The sequence below is a fragment of the Triturus cristatus genome, chromosome 11 (assembly GCF_964204655.1).
Source record: "Triturus cristatus chromosome 11, aTriCri1.1, whole genome shotgun sequence".
NCBI classification, from domain to species: domain Eukaryota; kingdom Metazoa; phylum Chordata; class Amphibia; order Caudata; family Salamandridae; genus Triturus; species Triturus cristatus.
The window spans coordinates 30,493,726-30,510,039 of record NC_140594.1 but is presented as its reverse complement, the minus strand read 5'-3'; the positions used below and the strand labels follow the sequence as shown (position 1 = coordinate 30,510,039).

The window sequence follows — 16,314 nt, the reverse complement described above, 5'->3', positions numbered from 1 at the left end:
TGCTTCACAGCTAAAAAGCGGGAGTTTATCCAGTTTAAGCTGAAGATCTCTCCTGAAAATCACAGCAAGGCCACCCCCCCCCAGCCAGACCAGTCCACCCTAAGAATCGCATAGCCTTCGGGTATAGCGTCCAGAATATCAGGGGAGGACGTTTCGTTAAGCCAGGTTTCAACTAGGAATAGTACAGCTGGTTTTGGGTCATTAAGAAGATCGCAAATTTCTGTGCTGTGTTAACTAAGCGATCTACAGTTTAAAGAGAGACAGTGTAAAGGGGTGGCAGTCATTCTTAGCACTTCCCTTTTACCCCTTGCTTCCACACCAGGTGTCTGCAAAAAGTCACAGTGCTCACAGTCCCTTCGCCAGCCCCACGCCCGCAGAGAGTGTAGACAGACAGTGTCCACCGTACATCTGAGGGCCAGCAATTCCTCAGCGGTGTAAATTTTCCTGAGCTTCGTAAGAGAGAAAGGGGTCCTGGCCCCTGGCGCCGTCCAGGCGCAAACGGACTTGCCTTAGGCGTGCCTTCGGCTTTAATAGCCTGAGCGCTGGGAGCACTAGACCGCTCCACCCGTGTCACACTCAGCCCCGGAAGTGAGGATGGCAAAGAGGAAGCCAATGTGCTACAACACAACGCCCTCCGCAACAATCGGCACAAGCCGTGGCGGACCAGGGCGGAAGAACCCTCGGAAGAGAGCCACCACCCACAGCAGACTCCCTCCCTTTCCCCACCAACTGTGCAATATGCCGGTAAGGAACCAGAATTCAAAACACGACGTTTGAAAGGGTTAAAAGAGCAGCGTGAATAATTTAAAAAAACTCAAGTGTAATAGCCACAAAATTAATCCCCAGCCGTGAACCCCCCACTGGTATTAGTGTCACTGAGCCCAAGAAGGGGGGGGGGCTACCTGAGTGTTCCAGGATCCAGAGCCCAAGGACTATTTCATTCTCCTCTAGGGGACGAAATTAGCAATGGTGCTGGCCAGTCCGCGTCTGGGCAGTAGTATGCATGGTGTCAGCGTGAACCCTGACCGCCTCCTAACCCCTAATGTGTAATGGCCTAATGTGTTATTGTGCTATATGCGATGCAGCATTCTGGTCCTGGGTGCTTCCCGACATTATGTGGTGTTTGTGGGTAAAGTGCCCATACTAGATTGTGGATGCCTGAGTTGTAATCTTGGCTCTCCCACTGGACTTCATTGTGTGATCCCGGACAAATACGTTTATCCCTGTTGCTCATTTCCTACATCTGACTTACATTAGAAACATCTGTGTTGGGCTAAATGTGGGTATTAAGTGCTGCTTTGACGACTGATTATATGTCTGAGAAGCCACGGAGACAAGGAGTGGTATTCAAGAAGCATTGGCGAGTGCATCCATCGTGCCTCAGAGGGGTGTTCGCTATCTCTGATAAGAATCACCGGCAATAGGCGGTGTTTCGGAAAAATTCAGGAATTGTGCAGAATACTGGTCGGATTCATGTCTTGATACACCTGTAGTCTTTTGTAATGTTGCCCTTTACAGCGCTGCACTGCGCTACGGTGAATGCAATTACAAGTAACTGCAGAATCAACATTAGAAAGGCTGCAACAGTCGAATGCATTTAAGAGCCCGGGGAATTCGTCCACTCTTCCGTGTATCCCCTCTTCTTTCCGTATTAGCACAGGCCGTACACGTCCTCGTCCTGCAGCTCTCCACCCTGGCCTACACCCGTGCTCGCAACCCTCCTCCCACTCTGTGAAGCCCCCGTGCACTAACATCCATGACTCACCCTCCGGCAGCCGGGGGATGAGGCTGTCCACGTTCAGGTCTCCGTCCGCCGGCATGCTCAAGCCCCCGTGCACTCATAGCCTCACCCTACCCCCCGCACTGAAGGCTTCCGCTTCCGGTGTTATCGACGTCGTATGCAGCAGTCAGCACTATCACGTGCCGGAGAGGCGTCCAAGAGTAGTGGAAGAAGTGGCATTGGATTATTATTCGTAAGGACGCCACAGCCACTCCGGAGCAAGGAAGAAGCTACATTGCCCGGTTCCAGGCCGATTACAGGACTGACGAGCATGTAAACATGATTGATTGATGTGGAACTTATATAGCGCAACTATCGCCCTACGGGCATCCTGGCGCTTTAGACTGATGGTCAACATCAAGGTGGCAGAGGAAGGGACATGGAACCTGCCTCAATTAAGCTTTGGGAAATAGCCAGGTCTTGAGTCCCTTGCGGAATTCAAGTAGGGAATTGCACTGTCTCAAGCTCAGAGGGAGCTTGTTCCACATGCCGGGAGCTACTATGCTGAAGGCCCTTCCGCCTACCCTAGAGCGCTTAAATCTCGGGACTACCAGTAGACCAGCTGTAGAAGATCGAAGTTGCCTGATTGGTACGTGACGAACGAACTTATCCTGTAGAGGGGCTGAGCCTAGTCCATGCACTGCTCTGAATGTCAAGCACAAGGACTTAAAAGAGACCCTTTCCTTCACAGGAAGCCAGTGTAGGTCCCTCAGTGCTCTGGTGGCCGAAGAGCAGCGTCGCCTATCGAGCACTAATTTGGCTGCAGCTGACTGGATCCTTTGCAGTCCGTGGAAGATATACTGCGGAGCCCCCAGATACAGGGAGTTGCAGTAGTCAAGCCTGCTTAATACCGTGCTACGTACCACTGTAGCTCGTGACTCCCTAGGGAGCAGAGGTAGGATACTCCGAAGCAGCCGCAGCAGGGCAAAGCAGACATTGGCGGTCTTGCTGGCCTGGGATACCATCTGAAGGTCGTCATCAATGATCACCCCAAGATTACGTACCTTCCTGACCGGTGTAAGGGGTCCTTCCTCAGGTGAAAGACAGAATTCGGAAGGGGGGTGTTTATGGATCCTGGATGGCGAGCAGAAGACCACCTCAGTTTTGCCACTATTAAACTGGAGAGAGTTCCTTCTAAGCCAGTCCGTGGTCTGGTTCATGCATTGATGAAAACGGTCCATGGATAGTGCGTCGTCCCCTTCTAAAGAAAAGGCCAGCTGCGTATCGTCAGCGTAGTTCACCAAGCTGACTCCGAAAGATTTAATTAACGAAAACAGGGGCCGCAAGTAGATGTTAAAAAGGATGGGACTGATAGCGGATCCCTGCGGCACCCCGTACGCAACTGGAGACCTGCTGGAGGAGAAAGGGGCCAAAGTGACTACCTGCTGTCTACCTTCTAGGTAGGATTGAAACCATTGCAGCGCTCTACCTTTGACACCTATCTGCTTTAGTCTTTCCACCAGAACTGGATGGCTCACCGTGTCAAAGGCTGCCGACATATCGAGAAGCACTAGAATCATGGCATTCCCGTTGTCGGCACGCATTCGAAGATGGTCAGGCATGGTAGTCAGAGCCGTTTCGGTTCCGTGGCCAGGACGGAAGCCGAACTGGTCCCTGTCTAGCAGAAGGTTCTCCTCCAAAAACTGGGACAGAGTCCTGCTTACTGCCTTTTCGAGGATTTTCACCGGATATGGCAGAAGGGAGATGGGCCTGAAATTAGCTGGTACCAAAGGGTCCAGATTCGGTTTTTTAATCAGTGGGGTTACCACTGCTAATTTCCAACAGTCTGGTACGGATCCAACCATCAGGGACTGGTTGCAGATCATCCTTAGCCAAGGAAAGGTATTGCGCCCATAGAGCTTCCATATTTTGTGGGGGAGAGGATCTAGGGGAGAGCCAGAGGACACGCTTTCTATCAGGTTGTCAAAAACTTCATGGGAGAATGGTTGAAAGCTGTCTAGGGCCGCGGTCAGTTGTAAATCTCCGTCGGCCGGGCTAGTTGTTTCCTCGGGACCATCCTGGGTGTTATCCTGTAGAGTATTTACAATATTGGAGATTTTCTCCTGGAAAAAGGAGGCAATTTCATTGCACAGGGTTTGCGAGGGAGCTACTCTATTGTTCATACAATCCATCCATGATCCATCACTACACGTCCCCTAAGCACAGACTAACTCATAAACATACACACCCTCTATAGATCAGAAATTGCTTCACGACAGCCGTGAAGCAGACGACCCAGTCCGGATGGGCCGGACAAAAAGGATAAAGGGCGGAAACAAAAAAGCATCCTTTTCAATGGGAAGCCAGCGTTTAGCATAAACGCTGACGTGACCCAATGAAAATGATGAGCTGGGCTTCAAGTCCCCTTCTGAATTCTCCTCTCTCACAATATGTCTCGCAGAACGAGCAACGCATGCGCGCTGCAACGCTAGGCGAGACCTAAAAACTCAGAGTATCCAGCTGCCCAACAAATGTCCTGTGAAGCGATAATGGAAATGTAACCCCAATACTAACAACTCCAAAGAAATCCACATTTTTAAGATTCAGATGAAGTTTCAATGGGTACGAATAATCTAAGAGAAAGTTTAAGGAGTTGCACACTTGAACAACAGTTCTCTTCCTTGCTCTCTATGTGTGCTAGGAAAGTGAAGGAATCTATAGTGGCATGGAGCCCAGCGTTAGCGTATGCAGCTGCGGAGATTAGCGGTCTAGCTCTTTTTAGGTCTCGCCTGGCGTAAGACTGCGCAGACATGCGCAGTCTCGCTGGCAAGATTTAGTGTTAACAGGTATTTTCTGTAAGGGGCATTAAGCCCGCCCCTCTTTTCCATTGGCTGGCGTCACCGTTTATGGTAAACGGTGGCCAGCCATTGGAAAAGAGGTGTTGGTGACGTATGTGCTTGGCTTTCTGAACCGTCCCACTTGGACGGCCTCGCCTGCTTTGCGTTCGTTCGTCGCAAAAGGTTTCTTAAAAAACCCTTTAACAGGCAAGGCCGTCCAAGTGGCTCGGCTGAAAAAGCTGAGCAAATACGTGATGGCGTGCGCTTGTTTTTATTCAAGCTCCGGATTTACCACTCGGCTCTGCGCCAGTGTCTGGACGAGGGCTTCAAGGCCACATCACTCCTTCAGAGTGATTGCTGCCTGCTCGGTCCTGTTCCGAAGCACTGGGAACAACTTGCAGCAGCAGGACTCGAGAGAGGAAAGGGGCGCTTAGAAGCTCCTCCGCCTCGCGGGATAGAAAAGAGCGCGGGCGCCCCCCGTTCTTCCTCCAGACAGCCCAATAAACCAGCACCCTGGAGACCGGAGCCGCCTGTACGGAGGAGGAAGGGGTTGGGAAAGGTAAGGGGGCGGGGCTGGGAGAGGGGTGAAGAAGTGGGACTCACGAGGGGGAAGAGGAAAACAGTTCTGTCCTCTCCCATTAGAAGATTCTTCCACAAGACCATCCCGTCCTTCTTTCGAGCTTTCATCGACTTCTTAAAAAGTCATGATGTTACATTTGCAATCTCTGCCTTAAGCTGGCGTCCTATTCAAAGCTAAAGGGTTTGTTCCTTGCGATGCGTGTCTGTTCATCGCCTCTACGTACACCCTTGGAGAAAGGCACTTTAAACAAAGTCGATGAATAAGTGGTGCATGAACCACAGAGGGAGACAGGGGTGTAATGTCTCGGAGGTCAGTGACGCTCGGGCCCATCCTCGCATTCAGCAGAGAGGCCCATCATTTTGTTTTCCGTCACTGCAGCATAGTTGGGTAGGGAGGGTCTTGGCTTCAGACTAACCAACAATCCCGCTGGGTAACATACATTAGATAAGAAGCAGGGCAGGAGGGGCATTTAAGGAGCAGTAGGAAGGGAGAGCAGGGCGATTCTGAGCAGCCCGGCCCAGGAGGGAGAGGCATGCCGGGAGCTGAGGGCAGGAACCCGGCCTTTGGGTAGTGGGCTGAGGACGGGGAGTAGCTGATTACTGGTCTTGAGGGTGCAGAGAGCCGGTGAGTCAGATGGATCCAGAGGCGAGGGAGTAGCTGACACCCTGAGGGAACCAGTAGGATAGCTCAGTGAGATATACACCTGCATAGATTTTCCATAGAAAAGCCATTTTTTTCATAATAACCATGATGCTGATCGACGAATAGGGTCAAAACATTCCAATAGAGGTACATTGATTTGGGGTTTTTCAAGGTAAGTTTAGTGCACATCTGTCAAGCAGGGCCAAGAAATAGGGGAAAGGGGTCCCAAAAGTGCCACAGTCTTTTTAATTCTATGGGGCTCTTTATTCCTCTATACAGTAAACTAATTACACCAAATTTGCCATGAAGGCAGGACTTTACTCAAGAAACTGCCTTTGTTTGGTTTTATGTAAATCCGTTCAATAGTGTTACAGAAATTAGCGTTTAAAAGGGTGGTCGGTTGGGTATGAAGAGGCTGCATTTTAGCAATATCTGACTGTTAATTCATGGATCCTCTGTGGATTTGTGAATCCAGTTCAAAACCTAAATCACCCCATTAGACTAAGGTGCTTTTTCTCCCATCGACCACTGCGGATTCGCATATCCGGCTCCATTTGCAAATCTGCCACATTCTAATTGGCTGCTTATCACAGAAGCATTTCTGTTAAGGCTGCTATCACCCAACTCAGTGCAGTTAGCACCCTGTTGAGAAAACCTTAAACAACAAGCATTGGCATAGCCAATAGGTCTTGTTTTTGGTAGGCACGGGGAGATTAAGTGATTTGCCCAGAATCACAGGCTGTTGTGGTGATGCCGAGACTCCAACCTGGTTCCCAGCTCCAAAGGCCGCTCTGACCCTTAGACCACATCCTCTCCCTATAGATTGTTTGTTTTCTGTGTCAAAAGTTGGTTTTGTTTTTGTGTCTCTCATAGACAGCTTCTATCCTTTATTTGTTTTTAAATGGCACTACTTACTAGTTTATCATGTGTTTTGCATTTGCAATGCAATAGGTCTGGCCTTTACGAGACTTTCAACTATTGGCATTGTAAATGACTAGGCCTTTTATTTATGTTTTAAAAACGACTCCTGGGGATTGTAAACATCAAGGGGCCTTCATGTCAAGCTCAAAGACCTCATAATGAATCAGGTCTTATCTCCGGGAAACTCATTCCTTAGATGCCCTCTAGGCAGGGACAGGAAGGCAGGATTACAGTTCCAGCACGAGACAAGCATTTGCAATGCAATGGGCCTCGCATTTACGCGAGTTTAAACTATTGGCATTAAAAATAACAATGCCTTTTATTTCTCTTTTAAAAACAAAAATAAAAGGCATTGCCATGTGCAATGTTAATAGCTCAAACTCTTGTAAATGCGAGACCTATTGCATTTTTAATGCTAGTTTTAGCTGTGCTGTTGTATGGTTTCTTTTCACTCACCTCCCTTTATCGTCATCGTATTCCCGAGCTCTCGTCCACATTCTAGTCCCTTTTCCATTGTGATGAAAAGGTAAAGCTTGCGATCCAAGCCTCTCTTTCACCGTGGGCCGATAAAGGCATCTCAATGGGTGTTTGGGACTTACCTAGCCCCGCCCAGGTACGTTCGCGTAGCCCCGCCTTTCTAGTGCACGTGGCTCGCCCAGTCCGTCTAGCATATCCCACCCGAGTTTCTAACTATCCCGCCCTCCTCTTTTGGTCCGCCCCCTACTCTCTGGCTCCGTCCCTAGTTCATGCCTCCAACCTCTCCTTCGTCCGCCTATACTCCATGACTCGTTCCCTGGCCCCGCCTACGCGGCAAGTGGTCCCGCCCCATGAGCTCTAGCACCTCCCCTCCTCCGCCTGGCTCGGCCTGTCTTTTTGGTCACTCCCTCATCTCTCTATGCCCGCCCCCTGCCTGGCTCTACTGCGCTCCAGCCCCGCCTATGCTCCAGCCCCCCCCCCCCCCCGCTCATTTACTTTCTGACTCCGCCCCTTGCTCTTTAGCTCCACTCCTGCTCTGCCTGGCACCGCCTCTCCCCTCTCTATCCCCCGCCCCTCCTCTGCCTGCCTTCTTCTCTCCCCTCTTTAGCCCCTCTCTCTGTAGCGCTGCCCTGCTCTGCCTGGCACCGCCTCTCCTACCCTGGGCACCTCTTTCTATCTCCGCCTCTCATCTGCCTGGCCCCGCCTCTCGTCCCCTGGCTCCTCTTTCTAGCCCCTCCCCTTTGACGCCTGGCCCCGCCTTACTGTCGCCGCTCCTCCCTGTAGCCCCGCCCATCCTCTGCCTGCCTCTCCTCCCCATTGCTCCGCTCTCTAGCCCCGCCCCTACAGTGCCTGGCCCCGCCTTTCCTCTACTGGCTGCACTCTCTAGCCCCACCCCTCCGCTGTCTGGCCCCGCCTCTCACACATCTGGCCTCCCTATAGCCCCTCTACTCCGATGCCTGGAACCGCCTCTCCTCACCTTGCGCCTCTCTCTCTCTAGACACGCCCCTCCAGTGTTTGGCCCCGCCTCTCCTTCCCTGACCCCTCCCCTGGCCCCGCAGCGCTGTGAGGTGCGCGGAATGCCGCGGTCGGCTCTGTGGCCGGGCGGGGCTGGCGCATGCGCAGAGCGAGCCGTTGCCTCTAGTGGTTGCCGTGGCACCGGGGCGGGCTCAGGAGGCTGCGAGTAACGGGAGCCGGGCGGAGGAGGCACGGCAGCACCACGCTTCATCCCCGCGGAACCGGAGCCGGCTCGGGCATGAGGGACCGGCTGGCCGAGCTGTCAGCGGTGAGTCTGCGGGCTCGGGGCGTTCGTGCACAGGGAGGGGGGCGCTGGGAATAACGGGGTGCTGAGAATAACGGCAGCTAAGGGGGCTGAGAATAACGGGAGCAGAGGGTGGTGAGAATAACGGGAGCAAGGGGGGCCTGAGAATAACAGGGAGCTGAGAATAATGGGAGCACAGGGGGGCCTGAGAATAACGGGAGCAGAGGGTGCTGAGAATAACGGGAGCACGGGGGCCTGAGAATAACGGGAGCAGAGGGTGCTGAGAATAACGGGAGCACGGGGGCCTGAGAATAACGGGAGCAGAGGGTGCTGAGAATAACGGGAGCACGGGGGCCTGAGAATAACGGGAGCAGAGGGTGCTGAGAATAACGGGAGCCCTGGAAGAAGGGAGCAGGATAGTGTTTGGGATAGAGGGTGTGGCGGGAATAACGGGCCTGGGAACAAGTGTGTGGGAGCTGGGAGACTGGGAACTCGAGGGGCCAAGGAATAACGGGGGGCTGGGATATAACGGGAGGGGCGGGGGCCGCCAACAGCGGGTGTCCGGAGCAGGCCAGTGTTCGCTGGGCAGGGGGAGGATGGAGTAAAGTGCTCTGGGACGAAGTGCCGGGACCCACGAGAGCAGGCATTGGAGGTTGAGAGTAACCGGCGTTACTAGGGATAGTTGGGGGTGAGGGACACGGGATAGAAGGATTCTCCTGAGAGGGGGGACTTTACTGGGGTGGGACCGAGGATAACGGGTTAAGAGTAAAAAGGATTGGAGGGCTGGGAAAGGACAGTGGGGCTGGGCCCAAAGGGGGGGCTTGAACTAGGGGTGGGGAGTAGAGTTTTAATGCTGCGAACATCAGACTAGGAACGTGTGGGTGGGAACACGGGGTCTTCAGGGGGGCATTCTGGAGCTTCAGGAACGAAGAATAAACAGAACTAACTGAAAGGGGTGACAGAAGAAGAAGGGAGCCCCTGAAATAACCAGATATGAGCATAAACAGCTGTCACTCTGAGGATAGCAGAATAGACCAGACGAAATGGGGGTAAAGGGGCAATGGAAATTACAAGGGATGCAGTGGATAACGAAATGGTAAAGACAAGATGGGGATTAAGTAGGTATGGAAATTACATGGGTATAGAAAATAACGGAATAGGAATGAGGAGTACGGCAATACAAATGAGGGCTAGGAATTACTGGGGTGCAGGGAATAACGGAGTTTGGTAATACAAAATAGGAGCAAAGGTGCTGGGAATAAGTAGAGCCTGGAAATTAATTTGGGGGTGAGGGGGTGCAAGGGCTAATAATAACTGGGGAGTTATGGATTCCATTAAATGAAAACACCGGCTGGGAACGTAGACGGATTGCAAATGACAGGGCATGAATATTCAGAAGAATTAGATGATTGCAGAGCAAATGGGGGTTCTGGAAACAAGTAACTAGTAAAACAGCATTGTCTATAGCAATAATAGGTATTACAAGGGGGTGGCATAACATTAAATGAGTGCAAGGAAGAACGATAATGAAAAGCCTGTATTTTCCCTATTAGATCCTTAAAGGAACAAACCTGTTTTTTTTATAATTAAAGTCTGTTGATGCATACCTTGCCACATGGTGCTTCACAGATAACAGGAGCCGACTACATTTGCAGGATGTTGCCTCCTGTGATATTTCTTGGGTTAAATAATTTGCACCTTGTTTAATCTGTGAGGGCCCTTAATTAGGGGTCCCAATTTGTAATGCCACCTATAATCACATGCATTTTTGTAATTTTGAGAATATGTAGTTGCCTGTACATGAGTGCTTTTTTATGTTTAAAATTTTTTTTTGTTTAACATTGATTTATTGTGTGTTATTCTTGTGCATTGTTCATTTCAATTTTGGAATGCTTTGCATCTTGGGTATTAGGTCGGGTTTTATGCTATAAACTAGAAAGGGGGTTTAAAAGTAAGAGACCTTCACACACCGATCTCTCATTTCGGTGGTGCCAGAGAGGTCTCAGTTGCCTTGCACACAGTTGTAATTTTATATTTAGTGTTTAGTTGTGAGTGAATTAAAGTTCCCTTTCTTTTTCTTTGTCAAAGTATTAATACTGGATAGTGAGATTGAGATTTATTGTGCAGTATTTTTGAAACCCCCTATGTCTCTTAAATTCATTCTTTGGTCCATATATTTTTAACTAGGCTATTTGTATTCAATTCCTGGTCCAACAGAGTGGCAGTAAATCTGGTATTCTCCTTACATTTCGGGAATATCTTGCTTCAGTTACTTGTATGATGACCAATATCCGTTTAACATTGAATGCTGGTAAATGGATGTGTTGGTTCTAGGGAATCATTCTCAGTACTGGACCTCTGTTTGCTAGTAAGATGCGCTTGCTCCACCCACTGCCTCTACTGCTGAACAAAATGGTGGTGGTACACTCAGGGCTGAACTTACCCTCTGCCCAGGTGTCAGCATGATCACTGATGCATGTTACTCCCCTTTTGTTTCAAATTTCTTAATGAATATAAATTGTACAGGGAAAATCGAAAGAAGACATAAGGTAAAGTACATCCGAAGTAACACAGTATACAGATGGAGCCCTGTAACGATCAAAGCTAAAATGGCCACTAAGGATGGGTGTGAGGACAAGAAAGGTGGAGTAATACACTATTTCCTTGCTTTGAGATACTGATAAAGATTATTGTAGAAGGGGGGGTCTCCATGAGTTAGTGAAACATGGTTTGGGATTTATAGAGTTAGCCCCAGTGCATAAAGAACGTGAATGGGGTGTATGTGTATCTGTGTAATATTTTGCTCCTGTGGTAAGAGCTACGCATTGTTGTTGGCGAAGTTTGGGAATAGTGGCTGTACAACTCCGCTTCCGAACAGGGGAGGGGAAGACGGAGCCCAGGGAAGGGAAACAATGGAGGGACGGAGGCGCTCTGGTAATCACTACCTTTTTTTGGGGTGGGGGGGGGGCAGCCTCGATCGGGTTTAACTGAGTCGGAGAGGCCTGGTGAACACCTCTTGAATAAGGTAAGAGGGAGTCGTCCAAGAGCTGTGAAGCTCCCACACGAGGGGGAACCAGGCGAGAATCCTTTATCTGGGAGATGTGCTGGATTAGTGGCTGCCAGGTGTGGCTGAATTTACTGTCTGTGGTTGATTTGGGCGGTAAGCAACTCCAGGGCTAAGACTTGCCATAAGTGGAGAAACCATGTGGCAATAGAAGGGGGGTCAGGTTTCTTCCAATAGAGAGCAATGGACTTTCGTACTGCCCCTTACATATGTGTTATTAAACGCCAGTCCGAATGGGTCATGGCTACCAGGGTTGAAGGTCTGATGCCCAAAAGGGTTTCTATCGGACAGCTAGGGATAGGGAATCCAACTGCATCTTTGATATGGCATAGGATTTCTTTCCAGAATAACGTCAGATTGGGACAAGACCATCAAATGGGGAGGAGATCACCTCTATCCCCCTGGCATCTCCAACAGGTTGGGGGAAAGCCTGTACCATCTGCTGGATATGGGCAGGGGTAAAATACCATTGTGTCATGAGCTTGTAGGCCGACTTGCGCCGTGGGATGCTTTGATACATTTTTGGAATGTCTCGCCACAGCCGGTCCCAGCCCTACGGGTGAATCTCGTCACCTATATCTGTATTCCATTGTTTTTGATAAGTGTGGGCTTGGAGGTGTTGTAGAACTTTGTAGGTGTGGGAGATCAGTCTTCTCGAGCCCTCAATATTTCGGAACTAAAGTCTCGAAGGCAGTAAGCTGTCTGGTTGCCCTTTGTGTGTAAGTGTGAGAGAGTAGCCAGTGTCGTAGTTGATAATATTGGATCCGCGCCATGCCAGTGAGGTGGAATGATTTTTTGCACTGGTCAAATGTGAGAAATGTGTCTCCCTGAAATAGGTCCTGGATTATGCGGCATTCGCCTTCTGTCCAGGAGCTGAAGGCTTGAGGTTGCAATGCAGGCAGAAAACTGGGGTTGCGAGCTATGGGAGTATTAGGGGAAGGAAAGGAGGTCAGACCCTGAGTTATTGCCAGTTTGTCCCATATGTCTAGGACCGTCCTCTTGGGGGTGGCAATGTATGCACTACGGGGGCGAGCCCCGTGAGGAAGCCAGACTAGGTCCCACAGAGGCCTACATGCGACTGCTCGGTCCATATGGAACCAGTGCATTTCGCTCTCCCGAACCACCCATTCTGAAATGTAGCAAAGGTGAGAGGCCCAATAATATTCAAGGAAGTTGGGGCATGCTAGCCCTCCCCGATCTCAGGGCAACATCAAACCCTTGTTAAAGAAACATGGGCGAGACTTGCCCCAGATAAAGTTGGTTAGATCCCGTTGGAGAGACTGGATATCAATTTGCGGGATTGGGGTAGGGAGGGTTTGGAATAAATATATCTTTGGGAGGAGTGACCTTTTTACTGTGTACAAGAAAGAGGGATGCTACACCATCTATGGATCTCCTCCTGTATGTTATTCCCTTTTAGAGAACTTAAAGAGAGTTATTTCCTGCCTCTGATTTGAAGAGGTGTTGGGAATCTAGGCAGCAATCCCATCCGTTTTGGATTATCGCAATGCAACCTTGCTTGTATTTCCTAAATATCTTACCTGTTGCTTTTAGATTGTACAACAGCCATAATCCACATCTGTCATTTATTTGCCTCAGTGCACTTCTACTGAATCCAAGTTGGACTTCCTCCACAGGGTACAAGTTACCCAATGAATCTTCTTTTAAGACACTTTGCTTGGTTCTCGAGGCAGGTGCTAGCACTTCTCCTGAACGTCTGAGCCTTTGGCTTCAGCCGTAAATGCCTTTTCACATACGTTGATCTTCTTGTGCTCTCCTGGTTGTGCCCATGTTCCATCGAATCGGAGCAGGTAGACCTTTTCTTCGTTCCATCGCCTATTCCGATTACAGAAGTAAAATACTCTGCCCATGGGAGTGTTGGGTGTGCCTGTGACAGTGCAGGAAGCAACACATTAAATTCAGACCTAGTAGCATGGTCAGTGCTTGTTACATTTATATATCTGAAACTTACACTAAACTTTTAGCTAGATTTGTAATCAGGTTCAAGAAGATTTTTTTTTAAATCGTCGTGTAGTCCTCAACCTAACTCTTTTATTGTGTTTATATGAACATATATTTTCAAATGATTCACAAGGAAACAAACATGGACACCCCAGAAGGTATACTGTACATGGTGTTTATCTCATATCAGTAGATGGCGGTCAGATACCATTATGATATGAAACAAACACAGACAGGTACTTGCCTTCTGTAGTGCCCACATTTGTTTCCTTGAGAAGCATGTGAATATTACAAGAGGATCTCCTGCTTTTCCTCCAGCAGGAGGTCTCAACCCTCATCGCATTCCTGTGCAGTGTACCAGGTTCCCTTAGTTTGGGGGGTGGGGAGGGGGGGTTCAGACGGAGGTGGCTGAGATCGGTGGCAATGTCCCCCATCCGACCATCCCTCCTCCAGGGTGGAGGGTGGAAAACGATAGTTCTCATATGGGGGTGGGGGGAGCACGAGCCCTTGCCGCCGCTCCCCCAAAATCCCTCGTGTTTAGTGGGAGGATCCCTGCCTGGGGATCTCTCTCCTATGGCGATTTCCAAGCAGGGATCTACTGGGCGGATATATCATTGGAGAGGGAAGATTCTCCCCTTTCCAACGTGCCTCTCACACCCCAGTCAGTGCTCGGGGGCTAAGATATGCCCCTGAGCACTGATGCAATGAAAGTAAAACAAGCCCATCGGCTCGTTTCTCTTTCACTATAGTGTAGTGACGTCAGCGTGCCCTGTGCACTGGTCGTCATTACTCTAAAGAATTAATAGGCTCAGGTTGCTCGAGAAGCTCTTCCTGAGCAGCCCGAAGACAAAACATAATAAAGGAACCCCTCTGGCGCTCTGTCCAACAGATCCCTGGGGAGGCTGCACTAGAGGGGTCCATCGCTTTTAGCTGGATCTTTCATTTGGTTTTTGAAAATATCGACATAATCCATTTACTCTTTCTTTCTTGTATTTATAAATATAATGTATACATTAAGTACATTGTGTTTGTAAGTAAACGTTTATAGACTAAATGTTATGTTAAGTTGAATTTGGTCTAAGATGTTATGGGTAAACAATGTTGTTATAAAAGCTGTTTTTTAAATGTTATTTTTGCAAAAAGTGTTTTTGAAAAGAATATTGCCCCATGCTAAAGCTCTTAGCGCCTTGTGTGTAGTTGCAGCATCATAGACTGACAGATTTGACAAGATCTGGTAGTGGACTGAGGTAGGAGCTGAGTAACCTTGTTAATATCCTGTCTTGAGGTGGCATGGTGAAAGAGGCAGTGACGTGATGCTGGATCTGTGGGGGGGTGGGAGCTGAGTAATCTTGTTATGATAGTGTCTTGATGTGGCATGGTGAAAGGGGCAGTGACATGATACTGGATCTGTCAGAGGTAGGAGCTGAGTAATCTTGTTATGATAGTGTCTTGATGTGGCACAGTGAAAGGGGCTGTGACATGATGCTGGATCTGCCGGAGAGGTAGGAGCCGAGTAATCTTGTGATGATCGAGGCTTGAGGTGGCATGGTAAAAGGGCAGTGACGTGATGCTGGATCTGTTGGGGAGGTAGGAGCTGAGTAATCTTGTGGTGATCGAGTCTTGAGGTGGCATGGTGAAAGGGGCAGTGACGTGATGCTGGATCTGTCGGCGAGCTAGGAGCTGAGTAATCATGATCGAGGCATGAGGTGGAACTGTGAAAGGGGCAGTGACATGATGCTGGATCTGCCGGAGAGGTAGGAACTGAGAAATCTTGTGATCGAGTCTTGAGGTGGCATGGTAAAAGGGGCAGTGATGTGATGCTGGATATGACAGAGAGGTAGGAGCCTAGTAATCTTATGATCGCGGCTTGAGGTGGCATGGTAAAAGGGCAGTGACATGATGCTGGATCTGTCGGGGAGGTAGGAGCGGAGTAATCTTGTTGTGATCGTGTCTTGAGGTGTCACAGTGAAGGGGACAGTGACCTGATGCTGGATCTGTTGGAGAGGTTGGTGCTAATTAATCTTATGATCGAGGCTTGAGGTGGCACGGTGAAAGGGGTAGTGACATGTTGCTGGAGAGGTAGGAGGGGATCCCATGAAGAATGCAGATGCCCAATTTCAAGGATAGTTCGTGGATTGTCTAGTGCTGCACACTTGTTCAGTTGTGGGAGTGTGGCGTCTCTGTTGTTTACTGTGGTTTTCAGGAAGGCCTAGTTAGAGATGTCAGCTAATTCAGTCCCTTTCTCAAGGTGGCTAAAATCCAATTTTTTGGTGTGAAAATATATTGTTTTTTTCTAAGAAGTCATAGATCTGAATGAATAGTGCTCTTTCGTTGAGCTTTGCAGAGAATGGACCATTGAAGATTGGATCATCGGTATCTAGATTATTTTCCTTGATGAGGTTCATAGGAGTATCTTCCCCGATGATAGAGAGTTATTGATGGTGGCTGGGAAGCGGCAGCCATTGGAAGTAGGATGTTCTTGAAGGTTTGGATTGGACAGTGGTCTGAAGGCGAGCATGGGGGTTCACTACTCCTGACCAGATAGTAATATTAGGATGCCAGTTGTTACCTAACGGAAGAATGGACTGATGTTTGCTGGTTGGGGTAGACTTCTTAATCTTGGGCCCGGTGGTTAGATTGTGGCTGTCTTGTCCCTGAGGTGGTGTTCCAGCAACCTTGTCTCCTGCTCAAGGTGATCTGTGATGGAGAAAGCTTGAGATGTGGGAAATGTTGCCTTGGTGCACTCTGGGTCGTGGAATTCCAAAAGAAACCTACAAACTTTCTTAAAATTGCATTAGGCGTTGGGGATTCTTTTGGAATAATGTAGTCTTTTTGGCTTCTGAATGCAAGATT

General features: G+C 49.3%; 1 protein-coding gene across 2 annotated transcripts in view; it reads left to right on the top strand.

The window, feature by feature from the left end:
* The first annotated feature begins 8,270 nt into the window (after nt 1-8,270).
* Nucleotides 8,271-16,314, top strand: part of STX2 (syntaxin 2) — a 285,012-nt gene continuing 276,968 nt past the window's right edge. For both annotated transcript variants that reach the window (XM_085633339.1, XM_085633338.1), the window contains exon 1: nt 8,271-8,459. In XM_085633339.1, coding sequence (XP_085489465.1) covers nt 8,430-8,459 — 30 coding nt within the window. In that variant the 5' untranslated portion in view covers nt 8,271-8,429. The remainder of the gene's footprint in view (nt 8,460-16,314) is intronic.